The sequence below is a fragment of the Colobus angolensis genome, unplaced genomic scaffold, assembly GCF_000951035.1.
Source record: "Colobus angolensis palliatus isolate OR3802 unplaced genomic scaffold, Cang.pa_1.0 Scaffold299, whole genome shotgun sequence".
Taxonomy (NCBI): Eukaryota; Metazoa; Chordata; class Mammalia; order Primates; family Cercopithecidae; genus Colobus; species Colobus angolensis.
The window spans coordinates 2,525,891-2,536,750 of NW_012116254.1; the positions used below are offsets into that span (position 1 = coordinate 2,525,891).

The 10,860-nt window shown below is 39.2% G+C and overlaps 1 protein-coding gene across 1 annotated transcript in view; it reads right to left on the minus strand.

Moving 5' to 3' along the window:
• Positions 1 to 10,860, minus strand: part of EPG5 (ectopic P-granules autophagy protein 5 homolog (C. elegans)) — a 125,634-nt gene that overhangs the window by 24,363 nt on the left and 90,411 nt on the right. The window contains 6 exon segments of the mRNA XM_011949334.1: positions 966 to 1,038; positions 1,609 to 1,810; positions 2,649 to 2,797; positions 4,860 to 5,073; positions 7,185 to 7,379; positions 10,327 to 10,483. Of these exon segments, the coding sequence (XP_011804724.1) occupies positions 966 to 1,038; positions 1,609 to 1,810; positions 2,649 to 2,797; positions 4,860 to 5,073; positions 7,185 to 7,379; positions 10,327 to 10,483 (990 nt within the window).

Genomic DNA, 10,860 nt, shown 5'->3' on the forward strand with positions numbered 1-10,860 from the left:
AAAAAAAAAAAAAAAATTTATTTTCTGAATCTGGTCTAGAAAACTCAATATCCAAATAAGTTCCATTAATTCTTACTGGAAAGAAACAAGCAGCCAACATTATGGTAAGCAGTCTATATATACACAGTCACTATAAAATCTTGAAGCTTGCAGATTATTCAGATAGCCCTCTAGCAAAAGCAAACATTCAGAACCTTTTACACTTTCCTTAAGTGGCTCGTAAAGCAACATGGGTTAATGCAAAGAGTCTAGAAACAGAAGTCTAAGACCTGAGCTCTAGTCCCAGCTTCGGCACTAACCAACCAGCTATGAGACTTGAGTATGACATTCATGTTCTCTGAGTCTCAGAATCAAGTTCAAGTTTTTGAAAATACCTCCTATGATGTGATATTTACCACTGTCGTAATTTCTATAAAACCCTGACAAGTTCAATTAGCTTCTGCTTGTATACTTTCAGGGAAAAAAAAGACTCAGAAGGCAACTCACTGAATTTGGACAGCAATCTACATATTGCAAATGCTTGTGAAATAATGCTTTCATTGCAGAGTTCCAGAGTTAAAGGTAATTCCCATCCAATAATTTTACAGCCAACTTAGTTCCAAAACACAACTGATATAGTAGAGAAAAATCAGTCTCATAAAAATCTAAGAGAACCCTCAGAAGAACAGCATCCGTTTTTCTGAAATTCAACACTAAAGTTTGTTCAACCTCTTTATTGTGGAAAACTGGAAATGAGTGCCCAGTTTTGTTCCAAAATTAATATCAAGATAATATCTCTGATGACCCAGACTAGCAATTCCATAAATAGAAAAGGTCTTAAGTTTTGAAAAGAAGCCTTTTCTAAATTTAAATACGGCTTTACACTAAAAAGTTAAATCTGTGAACTCATCACTTCTACCGAATACCATTCAGAATTTTAAGTCTACAAATGTCAAAGGAATTTGAGTATCTGAAAACCTATTTACCTTTCATTGTCCTCTAAAACCAGGATCCATGGCTTAAAGAGCTGAATGATTACTGAATGTAGGCATTTCAGCACTAAAAAGTTTTAGAGACAAAAAAACAAACAAGGTCATCATTTGTCATTTGTCAATATCACTGCTCACATTATACAGAAAAATCTACCGCTTATTATCTGCAGACTCATAAACCTATGTTAATATACAAACAACATGCTTAGTATAACTAAGTATATTTATGTTTTCATTGGCCACACTGGAATTTCTCTGAATTGAAGAATCTGTATTACAATATAATATGGATAATTTTATAACATACTTTTAAAAAAGATAAATGTATAAATATTCAGAACACTTTCCTTAGTAAAACAAATGACAGAAAAGGTAGGAAACTGAAACCTATCTCTTTGTACCCCACCCTGCAAAGGAGAGGCAGAGACAAGCTATAGCAAGCACCCTACATTCACTATGTAATGAATATATCCATTCATATATCATGACACATATATGACACATACATGGGCTCATGCCTGTTCTATATATTTCTACTTTCTCTCCTTGACACTCAATATAAACCTCTTAATGTGCCTACTTAAATCTCTCTTAATGGGAAGTCCAAACACCTAGCTCCACATTGCACTAAAAGTACCTGTTTTCCTGCTGGCAGTTGGGTCTTGGGCCAAACAGGCCATTTCCGAGTCAAACAGCCTTTTCACAAGGTAGCCCAAGAATGTCTTCACATCAGCCATATAAGGACTCCATTTTGAGAATAAACCAAAGCTTTTAAAGTCCATCTTGGATAACCGAAGCTTATAAAAAAAGTCTGAAAGCCACTGTATAGTCTCCATTACCTGGAAGAGACAACTAGTCAAAAAATGCTTACTAAATGTGTACTTTTAGTAAAGTGTTACGACACATTGTGATGAGAGTATATGTAGTAGGTCTTTGACTTACTGCAAAGAGAGTTGCAAAAATATAAAATAGCATATGAGAAATAAATCAATGGGTTTCTTTTTTTTTTTTTTTTTTGAGGTGGAGTCTCGCTCTGTCACCTAGGAGTGCAGTGGCATGATCTTGGCTCATCACAACTTCTGCCTCCTGGGTTCAAGCGATTCTCCTGCCTCAGCCTCCTGACCATGCCCAGCTCATTTTTGTACTCTTTAGTAGAGACAGGGTTTCACCATGTTTCCCAGGCTGGTCTTGAATCCCGGGCCTCAAGTGATCTGCCCACCTTGGCCTCCCAAAGTGCTGGGGTTACAGGCATGAGCCACCGCACCCGGCCAACAATGGGTTTCAAACCTTTTCTAAAGCAGTGGAACCATTATTTCAAATAAATTCTCATGCAAACCCATATCAAACAGAATGGATAAAACCGAGAGCTCCATGGGACACTCCATCATAGAAACCCGAGCAGTGGTCTCAGGGTGGAGGCCAATGGGCTAGGGTGGGCAGGAAAGATCTACAGGGGAGTGCCTGCCCTTGTCTCGGACACATGGGCAAGAATTAGACTCAGGGGAATGGAGTGAGCCACCTGGACAAAGGGGACATGAGGGAAGCAAAGCACTTAACAAAGAAAAACACATGGCTCTTAAAAATAACGCACAAAAGTTTTCCAACTGTTTAAAAAATAAATAGCAAGGGAAATAAAAAAGAAATGCACAAACACATCAGAGACCAAAAGTTACACACCTGCTTGTCTGACAAGAGAGCATCGGAAGAGTTGGGAAGCACGGCGCCCTCGGCAGACGCTGCCCCCTGCTGGCTGCTGGGGGCGCAGCAGCCCAAGGCTCTCAGAGTGGCTTTCCAACACTCGGGGCTCAGCAGCTGCTCCGCGGAGCCTGCCAGCAGGGACAGGAAGAGCAAGTCAGCGGCTTTCCCAAAAGAAATGTTTTAACTTGTAACAAATAATACGAGTACCTTACAAAGTAATAAAAATTAAACCAAAATCCAAAACAAACTCACAGGGGTATCTAGAGTGAGGAGGCCCAAGTAAAGAGAACCTAAGAGAAGAACTGGCTGCCTGCACATAGGTTTTCCTGGTTCCTGGTGACCCCGCTGGGAGTCAGTGCTGCTGAAGCTACACTCAGAGGGGTGGGAGACCTGACCCTCCGACCCTGGCTGGGGAATGGTGGCAGTGCCACTCTCCTGGCTGGGGGACCACAGCTATCTATGAGTGTGACAGAAACAACAGTGACAGGACAATGGAGACTACGTGCTGAAGGCAACTCAGGGCCTGGGCTCTCCGGAAGAGGTCTCCTACCAGCCCCCAAATTCCCCAAAACCAAGACCCAGAGGCAGCATGGAAGAGCTGGGCAAGTCCAGCAGCCCGTATTCTGAACTAGTTCCAATTCTGGTACTTAATAACTTCCCATCCCACAGGACAGGAGTAATATCTCCTAAAGTACTTTCCATCCAGAGTGAACATGAGAATCAAGTAAGATAACAGGTTCACGGAGCAGGTCTGAGGAGAATGATGATGAGACCAGCTGCAATATGTCCAGTGTGAGGTACCTGGGGGACAGTGACCAGTCTGTGCCCAGTGGCCAGCGCCCCGAAATTAAGCTAGCACTGTAGAAATCACACATGCCTAGAAGAAATCACACATGCCTAGAAATCACACATGCCTAGAAATTAAGCTAGCACTGTAGAAATCACACATGCCTAGAAGACGGCAGTGACATCAGGGAAAACAATGGGCTCACCCAGAGGGAATGAATGCAGTAGAAGAGCAAAGGATGCTCCCAAGGCAACATCAACATGGTAGCCAGGGAGGAGAAAGAAACCAGGAGGCAGCAGCTCATGACATCTGAGAGGTATCGGATTGTTATTCTTAAGTGTGAATTACTTATCTTGGTAAGAATAAATTTCCTACTAAATTCAAGTCAATAGTGGTCTAGTATAAATGGTTTACAATCTCTTTAAAAGATTTCAGGGGAAAATCCACAACACACACCATATCAAACTTTAAAAGCTTAGAGCAAAAATTAGCTATGCACATATTCATTGAAATTTGTAGAAATGAATTTCCCTTCCAACATTCTCCACCCACCCTGCAACCTGCCTCTGTAGGAAACAATGAAAGCTTAAAGTGTTCTGAAAATGAGAGACTACACATTTCAGGGCCTTTTGGGTAACCCAATACACTGGATCATTAACTTAGCCATTAAACAATTTCTATTATGTAACACAAAAATTTGGTATAAAGCAAAATTTCTTTTTCTACTACAAATATAAACGGTATGAAGTTTGCATGAAAAAAGTAAATACTATCTCATTTATCAAATTTTAATAAAATTACTGCCTAGTAAAACTCCAAAAATAAAAAAGCCTACCCTATTTATTTCTCCTCTAAGCTCTAAAACTGCCATGGAAAATTGTAAGAAGAGGGCAACAGAAGTGGCAGGAATGTGGAGATTGTAATGCTGCTCTTTCCCTTGGTAAATATAAATAAAGTCTATCATTATATATGGATAAAATTAATTTGCAAAAAACAAGAGTAAAAAAATTAGAAAGGAAAAACTCCCAAAATGTCATAAGGCACAACCTCCCTGCTTTGCCAGATCTGTCATCTGCAGAGTAAGCTGGTCCTTCCCCACCCCACTTCAAGACAGCTGAAAAGTCAAGGCAAAGAAGTAGTTGCATAACTGTGGACTCCACCAAATTCTAGGTGCTGCCTTGCCCAAATTAGAGCCCATTCTCACGTTTAGAACAATAACTGGCCATATTTATGGTAACAATTTTTTGGGCCTTGTTCATCAAGCCCTTTAGATGACAATTAGTGATTCTAAACTCCTATACTGGTATTACTTTCATACCTTTGAATGACATCTGCAAAATGAAAACTGTGATATTGAATATTCACTAAGATCTAGTTAGTTACAATTAAATGAAGACACTTACTTTGCATCAGCAGCCTGAGAATGTCACTGTACTGGTCAGGAAACTGGTAGAGAAGAAGATAAGTCCAGTGCTTACAGAAAAGATTAAATGGCATCAGAATATCCTCATCTGGTTCAAGGCCCCAGGCAGTAAGTGCCAAGTGAATGGACTCCAGAAGCCTGGTACGATCAGACAGAGGAGGTTTAGTGGTGCTTAACCATTGTTTAAGATCGAACTAAAAAGAAAAAGAAACAAAAAGCCATTTTATTTACACTAGAAAAATAGTTTAAGAGGACAAAAATCTGCGTAAATTTAAAGGCCAAAAATTACCCAGCATTTTATAAAAATTGAAACTAAAATGTATAAACAGGTACATAAAAGATTCAACCCGAGGAAGCTAATTGCAAAATAAATAAATAAATAATAATAAAAGAAGTACATAAAAGAATACAAAAAGTTCATTAATTGGGCCAGGTGCGGTGGCTCATACCTATAATCTCGGCACTTTGGGAGGCCGAGGCAGGCAGATCACCTGATATCAGGAGATCAAGACCAACCTGACCAACATGGAGAAACCTCGTCTCTACCAAAAACACAAAATTCGTCAGGCATGGTGGTGCATGCCTGTAATCCCGGCTATTCAGGAGGCTAAGACAGGCTATCCCGGAGTTTTGCTTGAACCTGGGAAGCGGAGGTTGCAGTGAGCCGAGATCGCGCCATTGCACTCCAGCCCGGGCAACAAAAGCAAAACTTCGTCTCAAAAAAAAAAAAAAGTAGTTCACTAATTGGTGCCATTATGCATCTATTTCTGTGTTATTATCTAGAATCTCAGAGGCAGAGTTTTCTTAGCTCTGTGTGCTTTTCTTGCAATTTAAAAATCTTACTGATGATTCATTATTGGCTTATAATTTTATACTGCTCCTCAGAGACTCATATATTTCTGTCTTATAATAAGTTTCCTCTCCAAGACCTGGATCAGAACTTCGTAGCTCTCCTTCACTGGTGACAGTGCCACAAATGAGCAGCCACTTTATGAAACTGTCTCAATTTAACAGCCATGTTTCTGGGTCTGCATCAGTTACCTGTCTCAGTTAATAAAATTCAGACTGTTGATATTCCCTTCCAAAATCCCAAACTATAAAACATGTTCTCCTCCATTATAGGCTGAGATCAATCTCTAGGCCCTAAAATTGTCAAGGTTTTTTGTCTTTATTTTTTTCAAAACAGATCTCACTCCATCACCCAGGCTGGAGTGCAGTGGTGCAGTCACAGCTCACTGCAGCCTCAACCTCCAGGGCATAAGCAATTCACCCACCTCAGCCTCCCAAGTAGCTGGGAGTACCACTAGCTTGGTTTTTTTTTTTTTGTTTTTTTTTGTTTTTTTTTTGTAGAGACAGGGTCTCTGTTTTGGCAAGACTGGTCTCAAACTCCTACACTCAAGCAATCTTCATGCCTTGGCCTCCCAAAGTGCTGGGATTATACCCACGAGCCACCGTACCTGACCAAAACTGCCAAGGTTTTGTTGATTCATAGATGTAAGAGAAATACAAGTGGAGGTAAAGTAGTTAAGACTCTGAAATTCTCAACTGGTTAAGTAAACTCATTACCTAGGTCTAATAGTTAATATTCTAATGTTATATTTTAATATTAACAAATATGAAATCTAATAATATTAACAGAGTTAATATTCAGAATGAGATCAAAGGCAATTTGCTTAGATCCAGCTTATTCTAAATATGAGACTAATAAAACTTTTGTCAAACACAATTTAGGCATAAATTCAAAATAAATTTTAAAAAAGGATGTACTAAACTACTAATATGAATATTTTCAAAACTATATTAAGTTTTAAAAAGGGATGGGAATTAGGTCCTCTTTACACGAAGTGGAATAAGACTACCCTATACAACAGGGATCCCCAAGCCCCACCTCCTGTCAGATCAGCCATGGCATTAGATCCTCATAGAAGCACAAACTCTTATTGTGACCTGTGCATGTGAAGGATATAGGTTGCACGCTCCATCTAATGCCTGATGATCTGAGGTGGAACCATTTCATCCCAAAACCATCCCCCCTACTCCAGTCCCTGAAAAACTGTATTCCATAAAACCGGTCCCTGGTGCCAAAAAGGTTGGAGACCACTGCTATACAACACAACCAATGCTCCACCCCGCTAAGAAGCAGCTGTGGGGTCAGACTGCTTGAAGCTTATGCCAACTGTGAAAAGGCCTCTCAGCCTCTGCTGTACCTGGAAACAAAACTTCAGAGGTCCTTTTATTTCTGTGGAGTAGGAAGCGACAATTATTGCTGTTTCAACAATATGGTGAGGATGGAATTACATCCTACCTTGGTTAGCAGCATGAAAATCATATCACTGTTGTCCTCACTTAGAAACTTGACCACTTTCTCATACAGCTGTATGAACTCCGCGGGCGCAGCATTGGGAGTAAAGAAAGGAGACAGCAGGGAGCAGAGCCTGCTGTTCTTCAGAATGGTCTCAAGTACTTTTCTGCACTCTGATTTAGTGCCACTGATAAACACCTTGGAAAAATAAAAAGGAAAAATGTTACCAGATTCTTCCTTTACAACCTTTATTTAAGCAAGCAAATTTTTAAGGGGCACCAAATAAGGTGAATCGAATTTTTTTCTAAATGAAAGTCTGAAACAATCAAAAGACAGCTAAAATCAACATAGATAAGGCTATTGCTTCCAATGTCGGTAATATTAGAAATTCTGAAGAATCCATAAATCTGATTTGGACAAGCCACAGATAGAAAATGCTGAGTTAGGCAGGGTGCAATGGCTCATGCCTGTAATCCCAACACTTTGGGAGGCTGAGGCGGGTGGATCACCTGAGGGCAGGAGCTCCAGGCCAGCCTGACCAACATAGTGAAACCCCATCTCTACCAAAACTACAAAAATTAGCCAGGTGTGGTGGTGGGCACCTGTAATCCCAGCTACTTGGGGGGCTGAGGCAGGAGAATTGCTTGAACCCGGGAAGTGGTGGTTGCGGTGAGCTGACATTGTGCCATCACACTCCAGCCTGGGCGACTCCAGAGCCAGACTCCGTCTCAATAAAAAATAAATAAAATAAAATAAAATAAATAAAATGAGTTAACCGTACAAGATTTTTAAGAGATTAAAATATTGCGATACTTTGAATCCACAAATGTGCAATGTCCCCACCATGATTACTACAGTACCCAACATGGTGCTGCATTACGTCAGGAAAACAAAACTTCCAGGTTATAGATTTTAGTGAGAAGTGTATTTAATACCTCTCAAAAACTAACTTTCATAATAATATATAATCAAGATGACATCATCTTGTTTTAACTTGGTTCTAATATTAAAAAGTACTAGAATATAAGCAAAAATTGAAACAATTTCACCGGCAGGAAGGCTTTCATATGGTTGACCAAAGGCAAAAATAATAAAAGAACAAGACTGATAGGCTTGAATATATTAAAATTTTAACTTCTATAAGATAAAAAATAATCATAAAATTAAAGAAAAAAATGACAAACTAAAAAAATGTATTTATAACACATTCCAGATGCCAGGTTAATAGTGTGAGGAGCTCTTTCAAAGCAATCAAAAAACAAGAAACTCCAACAGCAAACGTACAAAGGACCATAATCAGCAATTCACAAAAGTATATATAAATGGCCAATAAACATATGAAAAGGCATATAACTTAACAAGTACTTAAAGAAGAACACATTAAAATAATAATGAAATACCACTCCCTTATCAGGTTAGCAAAACTTAAAAAGAAGGAGAATTCCTAATGTTGGTTATGGTATGAAGAATAACAAACTCAAATACTGCAATGATAGCATAAATAGGTGCAAACTTCCCAGGGAGGGCAGTGTAACTATATCAAGTATGATGTAAAAAGTCAAATATACAATGTGTATCAAATTTCTTTGACACAGCAATCATACCTCTAAGAAATTATCCTAAAGAAAATAGTCTGACAAGTTCACAAAGAATATTTACCTCAGTCTTATTGTAGCAAAACAATCTACCTAAATATCTGTCCATCAAACACTAGCTCAACACACTGTAATAAATCTGTATCAAGGAACACTACACAGACATGCAACGTCATGATATAAGTCTGTATTTATTAACATGAAATAATGTCTAAAAGATGTGTTTAAATGAAAAAGGAGGTTACAAAATAGCATAAGCCCATTTTAAGTGCCTATCCATATCTATATATCTCTACATATGTAGAAATGAAATATCATGTTTACAAATAGAAACACATATACAAGACAAACTATAATGAAATGTTAGCTATGTAATCGTATCTCCAGGTAGTTAGGATTATAAGAAATTTTTCTTCTTCATACTTTCTATACTGTCTGCATTGCTTATAATAAGCACACATTAATTTTTTTTTTTTGAGAGGGAGTTTTGCTCGTTGCCCAGGCTGGAGTGCAACAGCATGATCTTGGCTCACTGCAACCTCCGCCTCCTGGGTTCAAAAGATTCTCCTGCCTCAGTCTCCTGAGTAGCTGGGATTATAGGCATGTACCACCACACCCAGTTAATTTTGTATTTTTAGTAGAGGCAGGGTTTCTCCATGTTGGTCAGGCTGGTCTCGAACTCCCAACCTCAGGTGATCTGCCTGCCTCAGCCTCCCAAAGTGCTGGGATTACAAGTGTGAGCCACTGCGCCCGGCCAGCACACATTAATTTTATGATCAGGATAAAAAACTTCCTACAAAAAAATCGATGATAATACCTGTTCAGCATTACTTCCTTATAAACATCCAATAAATAAGTACTCATTCAGTTGAATTTGGGTGACAGTACATGGTTAATTAGTGTTTACATATTTCAAACAAGAGGTTTTCGTTTCTTTTATGAAACATTTCATAAATCTGCATGATTACCCTTGCCCTTGTTAAATATCCATCTATGTAACTGTAAGCCAAATAAATAAATAAACAAATAAATGTTGACCAAGGCTAGCAACCGGGACACAGCAGTGGGGAGGTGGGGCAAGCACTGAGTGTTGTCAGAAGCCCTGGGATTCAGTCTCAGCTCCACACTCACCAACTGAATTCTTTAGGCCAGTCACTTAATCTTCTAGAACCTAGTTTTCTCATCTTTAAGATGGGAATCTCAATCACACAGATTCCCCATGAGGATGAAATAAACAAACTGGGAAGTATTTTTATAAACAATGAAGAGCTTTAGTAATGTTATTGTTAAGAACACCAAAGACATATGACAAATTCTGATGTCTCCCCAGACCTTCAAATACGAATAATTTAATCTCCCTTGTATGAGAAGCAAAATTCTATACCAACAGTTCTAATCATATCTTGAGAAGCCTACAACTCCAAGAGGCTTCTGACTTGGGTAAGACTCTGAACCTGTAATGTAAGTCTGAAGTCAATGCTGACTATCTCTAATGAAGACACTGCAGAGACTCATTATCTGATCAAGGCAAAAGGTACAAATAACCTTACCTGTCCCAAGATCTCAATGCATGAAGTAAAGAACTGCCTTGTTGGGGGATGACGCTGCGTCTCATCGCTGACGTAATCCACAACAGTAAAGAAAAGGCTAATGCCAACTTTCTGAATCCCAGGTGTAGGCTGCAACTTGTAGGCATTCACTAAGGCCCTGTGGGAAAATGTGGGTAAGACTGCGGTCTACAGTAAAAGATTCTATACTCACAAGGCCTTCTTTGATACCCTACGTTTCTCAGGCAATATTCTTAAGAATCCTTAGAGCAGTGAGGATTTTTAAAGTGACGAAAATGTCACTTTAAAAATATTTCATGGAGTAAATATATTATCTTCCAATTTTATTGACAACCGATTTTTTTTTCTTTTTTTTTTGGAGACAGAGTCTCATTCTGTCGCCCAGGCTGGAATGCAGTGGCGTGATCACGGCTCACTGCAACCTCTGCCTCTGCCTCCCGGGTTCGAGTGATTCTCCTGCGTAGCTGGGATCACAGGCACACGCCACCACACCTGGCTAATTTTTGTATTTTTATT